The sequence below is a fragment of the Podarcis erhardii genome (genome assembly GCF_964252035.2).
Source record: "Podarcis erhardii genome assembly, chromosome: 10".
NCBI classification, from domain to species: Eukaryota; Metazoa; Chordata; class Lepidosauria; order Squamata; family Lacertidae; genus Podarcis; species Podarcis erhardii.
Genome location: NC_138500.1, coordinates 9,807,151 through 9,826,452, shown reverse-complemented (window position 1 = coordinate 9,826,452; position 19,302 = coordinate 9,807,151). Strand labels below are relative to the sequence as shown.

General features: G+C 45.9%; 1 protein-coding gene across 2 annotated transcripts in view; it reads right to left on the bottom strand.

Annotated features, from left to right (window-relative positions):
- ITIH2 (inter-alpha-trypsin inhibitor heavy chain 2) overlaps nt 1-19,302 on the bottom strand; it is a 45,423-nt gene that overhangs the window by 5,286 nt on the left and 20,835 nt on the right. The window contains exons 11-18 of one of the 2 annotated variants that reach the window (XM_081879702.1): nt 18,836-18,961; nt 17,652-17,833; nt 16,096-16,281; nt 15,337-15,476; nt 13,901-14,073; nt 12,985-13,107; nt 3,288-3,410; nt 1,497-1,583 (exon numbers count right to left, since the gene is read on the bottom strand). In XM_081879702.1, the coding sequence (XP_081735828.1) occupies nt 1,497-1,583; nt 3,288-3,410; nt 12,985-13,107; nt 13,901-14,073; nt 15,337-15,476; nt 16,096-16,281; nt 17,652-17,833; nt 18,836-18,961 (1,140 nt within the window). The remainder of the gene's footprint in view (nt 1-1,496; nt 1,584-3,287; nt 3,411-12,984; nt 13,108-13,900; nt 14,074-15,336; nt 15,477-16,095; nt 16,282-17,651; nt 17,834-18,835; nt 18,962-19,302) is intronic. The other variant, XM_081879703.1, reaches the window with a different exon arrangement.

Below are 19,302 nucleotides of genomic sequence, written 5' to 3'. Positions count from 1 at the left end.
GCAATGGCACTCTTAAATCATGCCCTGTGCGACACACATTGCACCTGCAAATGGGTTTTTGCTATTTCCAAACACTGCATTACAGTGGTACCTCGGGTTACATATGCTTCAGGTTACATACTCTTCAGGTTACAGACTCCGCTAACCCGGAAATAGTGCTCCGGGTTAAGAACTTTGCTTCAGGATGAGAACAGAAATCGTGCTCCAGCGGCATGGCAGCAGCTGGAGGCCCCATTAGCTAAAGTGGTGCTTCAGGTTAAGAACAGTTTCAGGTTAAGAACTGATCTCAGGAACAAATTAAGTACTTAACCCGAGGTACCACTGTAATTGAAAACAATCCCCCACCCCCACCCCAAAGGGAGCTCTAAGAGAAAACAAACTTTCAATACCACCAACTTGATCTTGGAGCTTTTTGCTCCAGCGCTTTACAAATAACACCCAGTTTTGAGTCAACTGACTTGTCTAAGCACCACTGTGGTTCCTCCGAAAACAAAACTATTGGGAAGTGGCAAGGGACTTCCTTCTTTCGAATTGTTAGAATATGTGACTCCTCTGCAACGTGCGACCAACAAACCCCAGCCTGAGCATCCGTTAAATTGTTCTCTGGATTTTAGGACCAAACAGCGCATGATGTTAATTGCATTGAATCATTTAATGTGTCCGGTGTTCTTTAACTATAGCAGCCACAGATGCAAAAAAGAATTGGGATTGTGGCATGCAAGGAGTTAAGCCTTTCCATGCTTTTGAAACCTCCCCCACCTCCATGTAAGTTTCCTGCCTGAGGGTAGCAGCTGTGGGGGAGAGCTTCATTGGAAAAGGAAGAGGGTTAAATATTTCCTCTCTGTGTTCCCATCAGTGCTGGATTAGACAGTGGGCAGACAAAGCACATCCAACTTTGCTGGACTAGCTTAAACCCCACAATAATTTATTGTTATTCACGTTTTATACTATATTTTATGCTGTTTTTTGTTGCATCAATTAAGTGTTTTAAATTTGTTGTTAACCGCCCTGAGCCCGGCTTTCTGAACTGGGAAGGGTGGGGTATAAATAAAAATTTATTATTATTATTATTACTCCACACTCTCCCCCCATAGATTTATTAAATAAAGCACAGATTTATTGTAACACATGGAAAGATCCGATTTCCTCGCATCATTTCTATTTATGTCAGTGGGACGCCCCCTGGTTTAGCTGGGGATACGGAATAAAAAGCGAACATGTACACCCCAGGCTGAAACCAAGGGACACTCTTTCCCCTACTCAAATGTAACCCCCTAAAAACTCCGTCGAACCCATGTTCACATTCACCCCCGTACAGTGGTGGCAGAATGCAGGAAGATCAACAGTAGGTGGCGCCAGAGCCAAGGGCAGAAAGCAGGAAGACTGACAGTACAGTAGGTGGCGCCAAAGAGGCAACTATTTCTAGTTTTGCCCCTGCCCTTCTCCCAGCTAAGTTCAGAGACAGTAAGATGGAAATCCAGCACAGTATCTTCTACCTGCATGTATCCCGCTTTGAGGTAGGTTCTTTGTGCCCAAGGATGTGTTGGAATGACCAGGCTTGGACTGGCCTAAAAGTAAAGGTCCTGTTGTGGGAGAAGATCGGGGAAATATAATTATCCTTCTGATCAGCAGCAATCTCTTTTTGGAAGAAGGAAATATTGTCAGAATGGAAACCGCAGCTGCGTTTCAGTTACTCATCGCAGCAAAGGTGTCCTTGGCAATACTGGAGGCGTTGGCCATAGAATGATGACTTAGAACCAACTGCATCGTTAGTAACGCACTAATTGCCATCTTCATTCATGGCTGGGCATTGTTTTCTTAGGTAAAGGTAAAGGTACCCCTGCCCATATGGGCCAGTCGTGTCCGACTCTAGGGTTGTGCGCCCATCTCACTTAAGAGGCCGGGGGCCAGCACTGTCCGGAGACACTTCTGGGTCACGTGGCCAGCGTGACGAAGCTGCTCTGGCGAGCCAGCACCAGCGCAGCACATGGAAATGCCGTTTACCTTCCCGCTATAAAGTGGTACCTATTTATCTACTTGCACTTAAGGGTGCTTTCGAACTGCTAGGTGGGCAGGAGCAGGGACCGAAAGACGGGAGCTCACCCCGCCACGGGGATTTGAACCGCTGACCATATGATCGGCAGGTCCTAGGCACTGAGGTTTTACCCACAGCGCCACCCGCATTCCCATTGTTTTCTTAATTTATCCTAAAAGCTAATGCTTTATGGGGGATATATCAGGGTAAGAAATACGCAAAATAAAACGTCCTATCTCAAAGATATCAGTGGTCTATGCAACAACGACAAACCCTGGTTTTATGTTGCCTGTATAAAAAATTCCTTATTGCACAATATAAAGAGGGATGTTCTTATGTCAACACAGGCATAATTATTGCATATTTCTTAGTTATGGCTGCTGCTGTTTTTTTAAAAACAACAACAACACCCAAACAAATACAATTAATTCTTGAAGTGTCTTTTTTTTTTTTAATGGCCCCATGCTCATTAAAAAATGGCCCATGTTTATAGCACTGGAACAGAATGCATCATAATACTTTAAGTGTCAATGGTCAATCAATGGGTTTTCCTGGACGCATGGGAACTGGGCAGCAAAATGTGTTGGAAAACCCGGATGTAGCTGCAGTCTGAGCAGCTAGACAAGGCCCCTCATCACAGTTTCCTCCATTATGACAAGATGCATCTAAATCACAGTAAAGGTAAAGGGACCCCTGACCATTAGGTACAGTCGTAACCGACTCTGGGTTTGCGGCGCTCATCTCGCTTTATTGGCCGGGGGAGCCGATGTACAGTTTTCAGGTCATGTGGCCAGCATGACTAAGCCGCTTCTGGTGAACCAGAGCAGCGCACGGAAACGCCGTTTACCTTCCTGCTAGAGCGGTACCTATTTATCTACTTGCACTTTGACGTACTTTCGAACTGCTAGGTTGGCAGGAGCAGGGACCGAGCAACGGGAGCTCACCCTGTTGTGGGGATTCGAACCACCGACCTTCTGATTGGCAAGTCCTAGGCTCTGTGATTTAACCCACAGCACCACCCGCGTCCCTTAAATCACAGTAACTATTTCTAAATTAGCACATGCTCAGACGGCCGTAGAGAAGTAAGTTTTAAGGCTCCTGATGCTCTCTCTGGTTCTGTACCTAGATTTGGGCCAACAACCCTTCAGACAGAGGACTGCCCTTTGTAAAGGAGGACACACGGCCACCTTAAAGTGAGGAAACCCAGATGGCCATAAAAAGGGAGGAAGGGAAAGAGTCCAACATCTATTACCTGCATGTATGGCAGAAATAGTTGGACCCATGACAGCAGCTAACGGACCCTGAGGTTTCACCGTAGGTTTCGCCCAAGATGGGATGGAATTGTCAGTCGGTGCTGGGCCAATAACTAAGGATCCTGTTCAGATAAACCAGAAGATAACTGTCATGTGCAATTAGCGCATTGTCCATAGAGCGTTTGTGTTTCGCTTTAACAGTGCAGCTCTCATTCTAACATTTGCATTTTACCACAAATGTGCCCAACGCAGCCGTTTGTTTTTGTTTTTTTTAAAAAAGGAGTTAGCAGTGCGAACTTTGAAGCAGTAGTAAAGGGAAAGGGAAAGGTACCCCTGCCCGTTCGGGCCAGTCTTGCCAGACTCTAGGGTTGTGCGCTCATCTCACTCTATAGGCCAGGATGCAGCTTGTCACGCAGACACTTCCGGGTCACGTGGCCAGCGTGACAAGCTGCATCTGGCGAGCCAGCGCAGCACACGGAACGCCGTTTACCTTCCCGCTAGTAAGCGGTCCCTATTTATCTACTTGCACCCGGAGGTGCTTTCAAACTGCTAGGTTGGCAGGCGCTGGAACCGAGCAACGGGAGCGCACCCCGCCGCGGGGATTCGAACCGCCGACCTTTCGATCGGCAAGTCCTAGGTGCTGAGGCTTTTACCCACAGCGCCACCCGTGTCCCTTTGAAGCAGTAGAGGCGGATCTATTTGGGCCAATGGGGCGCTGCTTCACCACCCCTCCCTCGGTTCACCTGTTGCCTTGCCTCCTTACTTACAACCACTATGGAGCGTTTGCTCTGCTTGGGGTCCCGGGCCCTAAGGAAGTCAGATTTGCCTCAACCACAGCCAGGGCCTTTTCAACACTGGCTCCGGTCTGGTGGAACGCTCTGTCTCCTGAGACCAGGGCCCTGCAGGATCTGATTTCTTTCCACAGGGCCTGTAAGACAGAGTTGTTCCGCCTGGCCTTTGGCTTGGAATCCACTTGATCCCCTCCCCCTCTTTCCTTTTTCCTTTCTCCTTCTGTGATGGAGCTCCTATTTGGGGACTTCCCTGGCTTTTTTCTGGCCCACGTAGGACCAGTCTGGATAGTTGGCCTTGGTGAAGATTTGATGTTTTCATCCCCCAAAAGTTTTTGATTTGAGTTTCTACTGAAATGAGGCTGCATTTTAATGTATTTTAATCTTGTTTTTAAGTTGTGTTTTAATCAATTGTTTTTGATCGTGTTAGCTGCCCTGAGCCCGGTCTTGGCTGGAGAGGGCGGGGTATATATAAAATTTATTATTATTATTATTGGCTTCCTCCCCTTTAGTCTCAGCGTGGCTCCTGTGGAACTCAGCAGGGCAGAAGAGGGGGAAAAACTAGAATTAAGACAGTGCCTCTGGCTCCAGCTGCTGTTGGTCTCCCTGCCTTCTGCCCAACTTGCCTCAAAGGGCACCAGCCACCACTGCCTTGATGCATGACCACAGAGACACCTGGCAAGAGAATCCTTCTCTCCACCACAAGGGTGTGTCCGGACCAGGGCTGTCTTTAGCATATGCACCGCCAGGGTGCAAAGATCCGCCCAGTGCCCCCAAATTTTGATGTAAGAGGGGTCGCCAGATACATTGATTCTGCAGCTCATTCTGCAAAAGAGAATGGAAATGATCAAGCGATCGCGGTCAATCGGTTGGACATACCAGAGGGAGATAATTAAGAGCTTAGGTGGATTCAGCGGCAGACACCTGGCGCCCCCAGAATTCGGCATCCAGGTGCCCCGCACCCCTTGCACCCCCGTGTAAAGACGGCCCTGGTCAGGACAGCGATAACAGGAAGAGTTGTGCATCATAAACCTTTCTTTTTCTTTATTTCTTCTTTCTTGCAAATGGGTGTAGCCAGAATTTATGTTGGAGTGGGGGGGGGGGGGAGAACCCAGCTATCTGCCAAGTGATTGGTCAGTTAGTTTAAGTATTTTTGTTTACCGTATTTACGTGAATCTAATGCGCCATCGAATCTAACGCGCACCTCACTTTTCAAAACCTTGAAACCCAGAAAGCATTTGCTATGTCAGCGGTGTTTTTCAAGCTTGCAATCGAATTTAATGCACCATCAAATCTAATGTGCATGCTAATTTTTGCCATGTAATTTGGCCAAAAAAAGGTGCGCAGTACATTTGAGTAAATACGGTATTTACTTAATTTAGGGGGACAACTGCCCCCCTGCCCCCCTAGCTACTCCCATGAATGTACACATTCTGCAAGATAAATAAAGCCATATTATAAAGGCCTTCTAAAACAATATAGGGCAATGTACTTAAGTTGTCAATTCCCCCCCCCCCAATTCCCATCACAACCCAAGAGCCTGATGACAAACAAGGTTTTTGATGCCTGTGTTTCTTAAATCACCTCTGCTAGAAACACAAACAATTCTGCCATATTGCATGATACATATAATATTATACACTCCAGTTATCCTGAAAGAAACCAGCACTTTGAAAGATGCATAACAACAAGGCATATACACATATAAAACGTGTATGTGTTAATACTTGTGAAATTATGTTGCAGGACTGCAGGGCTACATGGGACTTGATTGTATTGTTCAATACAATTCAATTGATTGAATCTTCAATACATATAATATACTTTTGTAACTGGACCATTTTGCATACAATTAGTCAGGCTTTTCCCACGTTTGTTTTTAAACAGCAGTACTCGGACAAAACTGGGTGCCCCATTGTGGGCAAAGCTCAGCGGGTTTCGTTGTTTATTTACTTTTAATTTCATGAAATATATGCACTGCTGGATTGCAAACAACAACCTCAAAGCAGTTTACAAAAAGGACAAATCAATAAAATTATGAGTGAAAACAGACAAAACATTCAAGAAATGAAAAGCAGCAATAAACTAAAGAACACTCCAGCATTCTAGATGCCCGGGTAGGCTTGTCTAAACCAGATATGCGCCAAAAAGAGTACAGTGAACACACCTGCCAGGTATCAATAGGCGGGGAGTTCCAAAGGACAGGCATCACCACACTAAAAGAAGCAATTTCTTATGTATGACTTTGTGGCATCAGTAATGGTGCCAACTCTGCACTGTTCAAAACCCTTAACAGAAGTCAGATGATGGTCCTTTAAACCCCGCCTGAAACTCTGGAGAGAGTTACTGCCGGTCAGTGTAGACAACGCTGAACCGAATGGGCCAATGATCAGACTTCTTTTGCCAGCTCATTTGGCTCCTACATTTCTCAGATGGCCCCCGCCTCCTTGCTGAGACAATACCTTGCAAAGCTCAGCCAGTAGGGTCACTGGGACCAGACCAGTTCAGCTTCTCGCTTCCATTTCCCCTGCAAAAACCCCCAAGATCCAGCAAAGGATTTAAACCAGATTGCCACAAGAAATGAATATCTGGTGAAGAATAGCCGGTGAATGCCAGATTCTGCCTGGGTTCATTTGCATAATATCCAAGGCAACACGATGACCAAGTACAACAATGCGATGTCAATATAAACTCTTTATATAATCTATACAGAACATGAAACAGTATGAAATATATGAAATATGCATTATCTGCAAAACCAAATAAACAGAAATCTTATAAATCTCTGAAAGTCACAAAATATGCACTCTTGATGATTATCTATTGTATAGGTTGCATAAAGAGTTTATATTGACACCACATTGTTGTACTTAGTCATCGTGTTGCCTTGGATATTACTGATATTGTTTGCAACACAGGGCTTTAATTGTTTGGGTTCATTCCTGAGCGCAGGGCAGTGCAGATGTTGCTTGCTCAAATCCTCTCTTTTTTCCAATACAGTGGTACCTCGGGTTACAGACACTTCAGGTTACAGACGCTTCAGGTTACAGACTCCGCTAACTCAGAAATATTACCTCTGGTTAAGAACTTTGCTTCAGGATGAGAACAGAAATCGTGCTTAAGCGGCGCAGCAGCAACAGGAGGCCCCATTAGCTAAAGTGGTAAAAGTAAGGTAAAGGGACCCCTGACCATTAGGTCCAGTCGTGACCGACTCTGGGGTTGCAGCGCTCATCTCGTTTATTGGCTGAGGGAGCTGGCGTACAGCTTCCGGGTCAAGTGGCCAGCATGACTAAGCCACTTCTGGCGAACCAGAGCAGCGCACGGAAACACCGTTTACCTTCCCGCCGGAGTGGTACCTATTTATCTACTTGCACTTTGACGTGCTTTCAAACTGCTAGGCTGGCAGGAGCAGGGACTGAGCAATGGGAGCTCACCCCGTCGCAGGGATTTGAACCGGCAACCTTCTGATCGGCAAGCCCTAAGCTCTGTGGTTTAACCCATAGCGCCCCCCGCGTCCCTATAGCTAAAGTGGTACGTCAGGTTAAAAACAGGTTAAGAATGGACCTCCGGAACGAATTAACCACTGTACCAGAAGATAGACACGCTGCCCTGAATAATACCTAACAGGAGTATTTTGACACTCTTTGTCACTATTTGTGGGAGAGCAGCCAAAGCCGACATTAAGCGCCCCCTCATTCTGACGAAAGAAGAATGGCAGACGAAATTAATGGACTATGCAGAATTGGACAAAATGATAGGAAGGATTCAAAACCTGCGGGACCAGAGATTTACAGAAGATTGGAAGAAGTATGTGAATTATATGAAGAGCAACTGTAATCAACAAATTACGCTAGTAGGACTACAAGAATTTTTGTAAGGAGAAATATACAAAGTGTTACAAAGGAGAAAAAGATAGAGATATTGGTTATGAGTTTGAAACGTAATAGGGAAGATAAGAAATGCATACTAAGAGATTAGATTGGAAAATTTTCAGACAGGATTGATGGAAGTCAGAAAAATTGAATAGGATGTAAAAGTAAGTTTAATTACTGTTGAAAATGATATGTTAAAAAACTAATAAAAAATTTATATGCAAGACATTAAGCGCCCCCTCAAAGATCAAGCCTTTGCTGCATTTGTTCCGCTAACAGGAAATCAAAGAACAGCGAGGAAATCTTTGGGCAGGGCTGCCCCAAAACATTTAGGCACCTGAGGCGAAAAACAAAACAAAATGGCTCTGCCTCTGGTCCCTGTTCTCCCCCCTCAGGGAATAGAGGGTGGCATAAAGATCTAAATTGAGATTTGCTGCCCCTGTGGATCCTGGTCGCCTGAGATGGTCGCCTCACCTTCCCTCAGGGGTCCTGTGTTTGGGGCTTTTTGGTTTAGAGAAAAGTACAAGAAGACACGGAGGCATATAAAATTATGTATGATGTGAAAGCAATAGAGAGACATTTTTCTCCCTAGTGGGAACTGTAGTTTGTTAAGGGTGCTGAGAGTTGTTAGTAGACCCCTATTACCCTCACAGAGTTCTCAGAGTAGTTAAACAATCTATCCCTCCTCACAATGAACTCTGGGAATTGTAATTTTTGTGAAGGGAATGGGGGGGGGTCTCCTAACAACTCTCAGCTTTTCTATCGGACTATACATTTAAAGAGGTAACATAACGCTTCAAAGAGTTGTCTCTGCAGAGCATCCTGGGAACTGTAGTTTGCTGAGGGTTTGCTGAGACTTGTGAGGAGACCCCCCCTTTCCCCTCATACTGCTACAGTTCCCAGAGTGGATTAACAATTGCTCCTTCTTCCCAAGGAGCTCTGGGACATAAATGCAATAAATAAATAAAAATAAAATACCCAGGCATCGTAAGACCCATGTCAGTTGCTACCTAGCTAAGGTTGCAGGAGCCCTCAGAACCTTTCAGAGAACCAGCAGGTGGTGGTGGGGGATCGTATTTCAAGAGTTTTGTTACTCTGGACCTACTCTGTTCATTTGTTTTCATTCAGCCTTCCTGGCCAGTTTCTGACTTTTTACATAACGTCTGCTTCTCACCACCACAGACCTCCCCTTTCTCCTTCTCTCCCCCTTACACCCTTCCAGTAGGCTCCTTGGGGCAGCCTAATTTCCTTCACAGCCTGTCCTGTTCCCTTCCACCTCCTCCTGGCTCCTTCTTCACTCTCGCTTTCTCCAAGCTTCCTCTGTTTACCTTCACTTTCACTCCTGTCCCCCACTTTGTGCTGCATCCGACTGGTACAGAGCAAGAACCTCTCATGGATGCTTCCCTTTAATCTGCTGCAAGACTCCCTCAGGAGAGAACTGCCCACAATCCTTGCCCATCCAGTGCCTCAACTGTGTGTTGGGTCAGCCCCAGAGTCACAGTGCAATCCCTTCCCCTTAACCCACAGACGGAAAAGGTATAGGTACCCCTGACCGTTAGGTCCAGTCGCAGACGACTCTGGGGTTGCACGCTCATCTCGCTCTATAGGCCGAGGGAGCCAGTGTTTGTCCGCAGATAGTTTTTCGGGGTCATGTGGCAAACCAGAGCAGCGCACGGAAACGCCGTTTACCTTCCCGCCAGGGCAGTACCTATTTATCTACTTGCACTTTGATGTGCTTTCGAACTGCTAGGTTGGCAGGAGTTGGAACGGAACAATGGGAGTTCACCCCGTCGCAGGGATTCAAACCGCCAATCTTCTGATCGGCGAGCCCTAGGCTCTGTGGTTTAGACCACAGCGCCACCAGCGTCACTACTAACCCACAGACAAAACTCTGCAGCAAATAGGATCATAGGATCATAGGGACCCCTAAGGACCATCTAGTCCAGGGGTTAGCAAACATTTTCAGCAGGGGGCCGGTCCACCGTCCCTCAGACCTTGTGGGGGGCCAGACTATATATATACAGTGGTGCCCCGCAAGACGAACGCCTCGCAAGACGGAAAACCCGCTAGACGAAAGGGTTTTCCGTTTTGGAGGCGCTTCGCAAAACGAATTTCCCTATGGGCTTGCTTTGCAAGACGAAAATGTCTTGCGAGTTCCTGCAGCTTTCCCCCCCTTTTCCACCCCTTTTCCTAAGCCGCTAAGCCGCTTATCAGCTGATCCACTGATAAGCCACTTAACAGCTGATCGCTAAAAGCCGCTAAACCCCTAATAGCGCTAATCCGCTAAGCTGTCAATGGGCTTGCTTCGCAAGACTAAAAAACCATATATATATATATATATATATATATATATATATATATATATGGGAGATGAACGAATTCCTATGCCCCACATATAACCCAGAGATGCATTTGAAATAAAAGGACACATTCCACTCATGTAAAAACACGCTGATTCCTGGACTGTCTGTGGGTCGGATTGAGAAGGCAATGGGGCCAGATCTGGCCCATGGACCTTAGTTTGCCTACCCCTGCCCTTGATCACCTTGGTTGCCCTCCTCTGCACACCTTCCAGTTTGTCGACATCCTTAAATTGTGGGGCTCAGACCTAGACATGGAATCTGTGGCTTATGGGACTGATAATGATCTAGTCCATGGGTAGGCAAACTAAGGCCCGGGGGCCAGATCCAGCCCAATTGCCTCCTAAATCCAGTCCACGGACATTCCTGGAATCAGCGTGTTTTTACATCAGTGGAATGTGTCCTTTTATTTAAAATGCATCTCTGGGTTATTTTGTGGGACCTCCCTGGTGTTTTTACATGAGTAGAATGTGTGCTTTTATCTATTTGTGGGGCATAGGAATTCGTTCATTTCCCACCCAAATAATATAGTCCGGCCCTCCACAAGGTTTAGACCACAGCGCCAGGCTCTGTGGTTTAGACCACAGCGCCACCAGCGTCACTACTAACCCACAGACAAAACTCTGCAGCAAATAGGATCATAGGATCATAGGGACCCCTAAGGACCATCTAGTCCAGGGGTTAGCAAACATTTTCAGCAGGGGGCCGGTCCACCGTCCCTCAGACCTTGTGGGGGGCCAGACTATATATATACAGTGGTGCCCCGCAAGACGAACGCCTCGCAAGACGGAAAACCCGCTAGACGAAAGGGTTTTCCGTTTTGGAGGCGCTTCGCAAAACGAATTTCCCTATGGGCTTGCTTTGCAAGACGAAAATGTCTTGCGAGTTCCTGCAGCTTTCCCCCCCTTTTCCACCCCTTTTCCTAAGCCGCTAAGCCGCTTATCAGCTGATCCACTGATAAGCCACTTAACAGCTGATCGCTAAAAGCCGCTAAACCCCTAATAGCGCTAATCCGCTAAGCTGTCAATGGGCTTGCTTCGCAAGACTAAAAAACCGCTATACGAAGAGCCTCACAGAACGGATTAATTTCGTCTTGTGAGGCACCACTGTGTGTGTGTGTGTGTGTGTATATATATATATATATATATATATATATATATATATATATGGGAGATGAACGAATTCCTATGCCCCACATATAACCCAGAGATGCATTTGAAATAAAAGGACACATTCCACTCATGTAAAAACACGCTGATTCCTGGACTGTCTGTGGGTCGGATTGAGAAGGCAATGGGGCCAGATCTGGCCCATGGACCTTAGTTTGCCTACCCCTGCCCTTGATCACCTTGGTTGCCCTCCTCTGCACACCTTCCAGTTTGTCGACATCCTTAAATTGTGGGGCTCAGACCTAGACATGGAATCTGTGGCTTATGGGACTGATAATGATCTAGTCCATGGGTAGGCAAACTAAGGCCCGGGGGCCAGATCCAGCCCAATTGCCTCCTAAATCCAGTCCACGGACATTCCTGGAATCAGCGTGTTTTTACATCAGTGGAATGTGTCCTTTTATTTAAAATGCATCTCTGGGTTATTTTGTGGGACCTCCCTGGTGTTTTTACATGAGTAGAATGTGTGCTTTTATCTATTTGTGGGGCATAGGAATTCGTTCATTTCCCACCCAAATAATATAGTCCGGCCCTCCACAAGGTCTGCGGGATAGTGGACAGGCCCCCTGCTGAAAAAGTTTGCCTACCCTGATCTAGTCCAACCACCCTGCATTGCAGGAATCTCAACTCAAGCATCGCTGGCAGGTGGCCACCCAACCTCTGCTTGAAAACCTCCAAGAAAAGAGAGTCTATAACCTCCAGAGGGAGTCCGTTCTATGGTTGAACAGCTCTTACCATCAGAAAGTCCTTTCTAAGGTTTGGTTGGAATCTCCTTTCTTGCAGTTCGAATCCATTGGTTCACATATTACCCCTTGGAGCAGCGCAAAAAAAGCTTTCTCCATTTGACAGCCTTGTAAATGTTTTAAGATGGCTATCAGATCACCTCTTGGCCTTCTCTTCTCCAGGCTAAATAACAACGGGCTTAATAAATTTCAGTGGCTTCCCCTGTCTTTAGGTTTTGCACTCTCCTCCCCCATATCATAGAATCATAGAATCATAGAGTTGGAAGAGACCACAAGGGCCATCGAGTCCAACCCCCTGCCAAGCAGGAAACACCATCAGAGCACTCCTGACATATGGTTGTCAAGCCTCTGCTTAAAGACCTCCAAAGAAGGAGACTCCACCACACTCCTTGGCAGCAAATTCCACTGTTGAACAGCTCTTACTGTCAGGAAGTTCTTCCTAATGTTTAGGTGAAATCTTTTTTCTTGTAGTTTGGAACCATTGCTCCGTGTCCGCTTCTCTGGAGCAGCAGAAAACAACCTTTCTCCCTCCTCTATGTGACATCCTTTTATATATTTGAACATGGCTATCATATCACCCCTTAACCTCCTCTTCTCCAGGCTAAACATGCCCAGCTCCCTTAGCCGTTCCTCATAAGGCATCGTTTCCAGGCCTTTGACCATTTTGGTTGCCCTCCTCTGGACACGTTCCAGAGGAACGTTCCAGATCGTCACTGCAGGGAGGAAAAGTGATGAGCACAATGCAGAGACCCATTTTCTCTTACCAGCATGTATGGCTGATGCAGTTGGGCCCATGAGGAGAGATGAAGGATCTTTTGCCCCGGATGTGGGCTTGGCCCAAGCTGGGATGGAATTCTCAGGCTTGGGGTGACCAACAGCTAAAGCACCTGTAAGAAAAAAGGAATGAAATTACAGCAGACCTATGTGAAGGTAAAGGACCCCTGGATGGTTAAGCTCAGTCAAAGGTGACTATGGGGTGTGGCGCTCATCTCACTTTCAGGCCAAGGGAGCTGGCATTTGTCCACAGATAGCTTTCCGGGCCACGTGAAAGAGAAAAACAACTACCAGACTTTTAGAAGACATCTGAAGGCAGCCCTGTTTAGGGAAGCTTTTAATGTTTAATAGGTTATTGTATTTTAATATTCTGTTGGAAGCCACCCAGAGTGGCTTTGGAAACCCAGCCAGATTGGCGGGGTATAAATATATTGTTGTTGTTGTTGTTGTTGTTGTTGTTGTTGTTGTTGTTGTTGTTATTATTATGTGGCCAGCATGACTAAACCATTTCTGGTGCAATAGAACACCATGATGGAAACCAGAGCACATGGAAATGCCGTTTACCTTCCCGTCGCAGCGGTACCTATTTATCTACTTGCACTGGCATGCTTTCAAACTGCTATGTTGGCAGGAGCTGGGACAGAGCAAGGGGCACAGCTGTCAACATTTCCCTTTTTATAAGGGAAATTCCCTTATTCTGAATAGTATTCCTCACAAGAAAAGGGAAAAGTTGACAGCTATGGCAAGGGAATCTCACCCCGTTGCGGAGATTCGAACCACCGACCTTCCAATCAGCAAGCCCAAGAGGCTCAGCGGTTTAGACCACAGCGCTACCCATGTCCTTTACCTACAGACCTATGTAACGCCGTGTCATACCCTGACAACTGGGAATAGTGTGGAACCAACCTGGGCAGCACCCTCTTTTGCGGTCTTGGGGTGAGTCAGCCAACATCAGCTCGTCTCCGTTTGGGCTCTCAATCAACATCGCTGTGTATGGGGTCACAATGTGATGGTCCAAAGACATCTGCAAGATCTTCTTTGTGATGTTCCTTTTCAGGGCAGCCGTGGTGGCCAGGTTTCTAGGTGGTACAAAAACAAATGATCTTCAAGGAAGACAAAGCAAGCTTCTTTTCTCCTGCTCTGGAGGGTAGGACTCAAACCAATGGCTTCAAGTTGCAAGGAAGGATATTTCCGATTCAACATTACAAAGAACTTTCCGACAGTTAGAGCTGTTTGACTGTGGAACGGTCTCCCTCACAAGCTTGCAGACTCTCCTTCCTTGGAGGTTTTTAAGGAGAGGTGGGATGGCCATCTGTTATGGATGCTTTAAAAGAGATTCCTGCATGGCAGGGGGTTGGACTAGATGGCCCTTCTGTGATTCTATGAACCTCTACACTACCAAGGGATGAGTGAATCTGTCAAATTTCAGCCCAGACACTGAGATCCAGCACCGAGGGTCTTCTGGTGGTTCCCTCATTGCGAGAAGTGAGGTTACAGGGAACCAGACAGAGGGCCTTCTCGGTAGTGGCCCCCGCCCTGTGGAATGCCCTCCCTTCAGATGTGAAGGAAATAAGCAGCTATCCTATCTTTAAAAGACATCTGAAGGCAGCCCTGTTTAGGGAAGTTTTTAATATTTAATGCCGTATTTTTTTAACACTCGATTGGGAGTCGCCCAGAGTGGCTAGAGAAACTCAGCCAGATGGGCGGGGTATAAGTAATAAGTGGTAGTAGTAGTAGTAGTTTCTCTCCCTTTCGTATCCATTTGTGAACTTTTGGTGGTGGGGGGAAAGAATTTCTAGCCTGTAATATTACATATGAGCCTGTACTACTGATGAAGCCTAGGATGGCGAAACAAGGCTAATATTCCGGAAATCCTTGTCTTAGACTCTGTGAAAGGATTCTGTGGAACTGTAACAATTGTTCATGTGGATTATTGGACTCTATGAACAGACAGGTGGAATAGACACTTATACATGTGTGGACCTTATACATGAACTGACTAGAGAATGAACTGATCCCTGGGTCTTCTGCTTTTTTCGTTGAACTTTAGGAGACTTCTGTTGAAATCTACAATTTGATACAATGAAGTATACCTTATTTATTTAAAAGTGCAGCTGGTTACGTCTTGTGTGTTTATTGAGTATGTTTCACGTAACCATAGGTTTGTTGTCGTTTAAACTGAGCCAGTCACAATCCCACTCCACAGAATGCCCACTAACTGTACAGTACACAGAATCACTAGTACTGGGTCTCAGCTAGCATTATTTCAGAGCTAGAATTACAGAAATTCTTCCTCTTCTGGGGAAGGCTCTAAGAAATCCACCGAGTGCTTTCCTTCTCACCTCTCAGCCATCAGTTGGTTGATGGTAATGTAGGCCCACAGCTTTTCAGTGAATTTTGGGTCTGCATGATTATCTGTGCTCAGGAACTCATCCAGTCCCTCAACATCAGCCAGAGTCTCCAAGACCAGCTGTGCATTGGACTAAAAATGGGGAAGAGAAATAAGAGAGATACAAAGACCTTTTGTGAGAAACTTCCCCTCAGGTGCTATGTTGATGCAATTAAAGTGTTTCTTACCCATCCTTCAAAAACAGGAATGGGAAAATCGGTCCATTTCTAGTTTCTCCATTTTCCAATCAAAAGTTCAGCTCTTCACATTTCCATATTGGTTTGGGAATTCCTGATTATAAAAGTCCTCAATACAATTCACCAGCATTTTAGGGAGAATTGCTCCTAATATATGCACATTTTTATATGCAATTTTGGCTAATTTACTTAATTTTGCAAGCGATTTCCCCCAGATAAAATGCATCTGTTGCATGTTATTTTCACTAAGGAAAACATATCTCACACATGTTTTCCCTAGTCTATGCATTTCTGTACATGTTGCAACAGCTGGAGAACTGCATTGCAGATGTGAATTTTGAAGGATGGATGCAATTTGGTTTGCATATCATTTCAGGAACTGTGAATTAGGTAAGTTCACCTGGTAAATAAAAAACTGATTCAAATGTCATCCCCACCCCTACTGAGAAAGCTCCCCACAGTGGCGTAAACATCTGCACTGGGGAATGAGATAAATGGGCAAACACTCTACTCACGGCAGTGGCTGTAATCATACTCTGCAAGTGTTGCACGTTTTCAGTGTCTACTTTTCCTGCGACCACAATCTCAGAGCCTCCAAAATAGTTCTGGAAAGTGTTGTGGGTGACATCGGACACCATTCCGTGCGGGTAGTTGAACTCCAGCTTTTTGAGAAGTGGCGTGGAGACTTGGTTGTAGAATTTCTGCAAAATCCAAGGAGGAGGAGAAGTGAGGACAGCTTGGTTTTTAAGAGAAAATTGCATCAGGCATGTGCAAGATAAATAATAATAATAATAATAATAATAATAATAATAATAATAATATCATTTATTATTTATACCCTGCCCATCTGGCCGGGCTTCCCCAGCCACTCTGGGCGGCTTCCAACAAAATATTAAAATACAGTAATGCATCAAACGTTAAAAGCTTCCCTAAACAGGGCTGCCTTCAGATGTCTTCTAAAAGTCTGGTAGTTGTTGTTCTCTTTGGCACCTGGTGGGATGGCGTTCCACAGGGTGGGCACCACCACCAAAAAGGCCCTCTGCCTGGTTCCCTGTAACTTGGCTTCTTGCAGTGAGGGAACTGCCAGAAGGCTCTTGGTGCTGGACCTCAGTGTCTGGGCAGAACGATTGGGGTGGAGACACTCCTTCAGGTATACTGGACCGAGGCCGTTTAGGGCTTTAAAGGTCAGCACCAACACTTTGAATTGTGCTTGGAAATGTACTGGGAGTCTGGTATCCTAAGAGGAACAGGACAGAACAACAGTGGGGAAACTGGGGACAGGGAGGAGAAGATGGGATTCGAAGATCTTTAGTCAAGACCCTCTACATTCATTCTATAAAAGTTATTTTTTGTAGGGGTTCCTCCAGGTGTCTTATTTTTAGTGTGCAACCATTCAACTGGCCAGCTAAACCAGGTAAGCGCAACTGCTTGATTCTCACTCTCTCCTGTCCCTTATTCAGCTAATGTGAACTAGCAATAAGCCTAGGGCTGCTAAAGTCCTTTGCACCATGATTCCTAAGTGTTAAACAGCCAACTAGCTGGCTGCTGGGTGTTTGAAAACCACAGGCAAGGGATTTCAACAGATAGATGGGACAACCCACCTGCCAATTGTGAGACACCTGAATGTCATGTGATGGAGAGGCGGGTTTGCCTCACCAAGTTGTCACAGTTATCTGGCCCCTCAAGCTAAAACACCTCCACTGGAAGAAAGGTCCTATTAGTATAAGCTGTTCAACAGTGGGACAGATTGCCTTAGGAGTTTACGGGGTCACTGTCACAGGATATATTTTTGAAAAGAGGCTGGATAGCCATCTATTCAGGGATCCCGAACTTCTTGCACCTGCAAGAAGTTAGTTTAGATGTCCTCCAACGACCCTTGCAAGTCTTTGGTTCTATTAAATCCAGATAATTTAACAGATAACCAGATGATAAGATGATGATGGTGATGATGATGATGATGATGATGATGATTTTTGTAAAGAGGTTGTATGTGTCATGTTTTCCTTTCATTCTCACCCCCCTTTGTGTTCCATAAAATTTTGTATAATGGGGAGAGAGGGTGGAAATTCACCTTCATTTGAGATGAGGTCTCCTGGTTCCCAAAAACCCTCTGGGCAACGCCATTGTTTTCATGAGCCAGCCTTTTCAGAAAATCATAATCCACGTCGAATCCGATACCAAGGCAGAACAAAGAGATATCGTCCCGAATGTTCTTCTTCACGTTCTTCTGAATTGTAGGCAGCTTAAGTTCTCCTGATGGGGAATGGAAAGGAAGGAAATGGTCACATTCATCCAGGACTATTCCATTAAAGTGTTGCATGTGAGTCCAAAAATGAAGGACAATAATAAATCAAGATGCTATTTCTTGGTACAGTTGTATATTGGTTCTCAAACACCTTGGTACTCAAACAGCTTGGAACCTGAACATTGCAAACCTGTAGGTAAGTGTTCCAGTTCGTGAACTGTTTTCGGAAGCTGAATGTGCTCCATTTTGAGTGTTATGCTTCTGATTTGAGTGCCACACTTCTGTTTTGAGTGTTACGCTGTCTGTTTATGCTGTTAATTTTGCATGTTTGTGGCTCTTTTTTGTTTCGATTTTATGACTGTGTGGAACCCAGTTCAGCTACTGATTGATTGATTGATCATCTGTTCCAGGGGTAGGCAACCTAAGGCCCATGGGCCACAAGCGGCCCACGGGGGGGGGTCATTTAACTGGTCCACGAGCCGCCCCCAAACCGAGCCACCCACTCGGTGAGTCCCCACACACTGCGCTAAACGTGTCTGTGCAGATGCAGTCACTGGAAATCGCGTCTGCGCAGATGAAGGTGCAGACACTGGAAATCGTGGGCGCTCACAGTCCAGCCCACGGACGGATTTCCGCTGTTGTGAACCGGCCCAGGTGAGGTAAACCTTGCCTACCCCTGATCTAGTCCGATCCCCTGCAATCACAGCTAAAGAATCCCTGATGGACTAGCCACCCAACCCAAAAACCTCCTTTGCGCTGCGATGCTCTCCCCAATGCTACCACATTATTGCTCTTCAGAGGGGATATAGCATAATAAAAGTGAGACAATCTCCCCCCTGCCCCCAAACGCTTCACCACCCCAATAGCATCATGAGCACAAATAATCATGAATGGGCAATGGGAAGGATATTGTGTGTGTGCTCATGCATGCAACAGGTTTCACTAAACTCAATGGTGCCGCTGGCTAGTTAGTCATGTTTAGGACCACATTGTAGCCTCAGGATTCTTACCAACGGTAGGATCTCCATCTGACACCAGCACGATCATGGATACAGAGTTTGGATCCAACAATCCTAGACTTGTAGCTTCATTTAAAATAAAGATGGCCCGGAGAAGGGCGTCATTGATGTTTGTTCCTGTTTCAAAAAATGAGAAAGAGGCAATAAACAGACCGATACAGAGGGAAATAGGCGCATTTAAATCCTATTGAATTTAAGGACATCCCTATTTCCCCCAAAGTAATCAATGGGAGAGTTACAGCGCAGTCCTATAGATGTCTACTCAAAAGTAAAGCCAAGTTCAATGCGGCTTCAATGAGTTGAGTTTAATTGGGCTTACTTCCAGGTAAGTGTGCGTAGTATTGCGGGCATAGTATTCAGTGGGGCTTTCGTCTTGCGAAGCAAGCCCATAGGAAATTTGTTTTGCGAAGCACCTCCAAAACGAAAAACCCTTTCGTCTAGCGGGTTTTCCGTCTTGC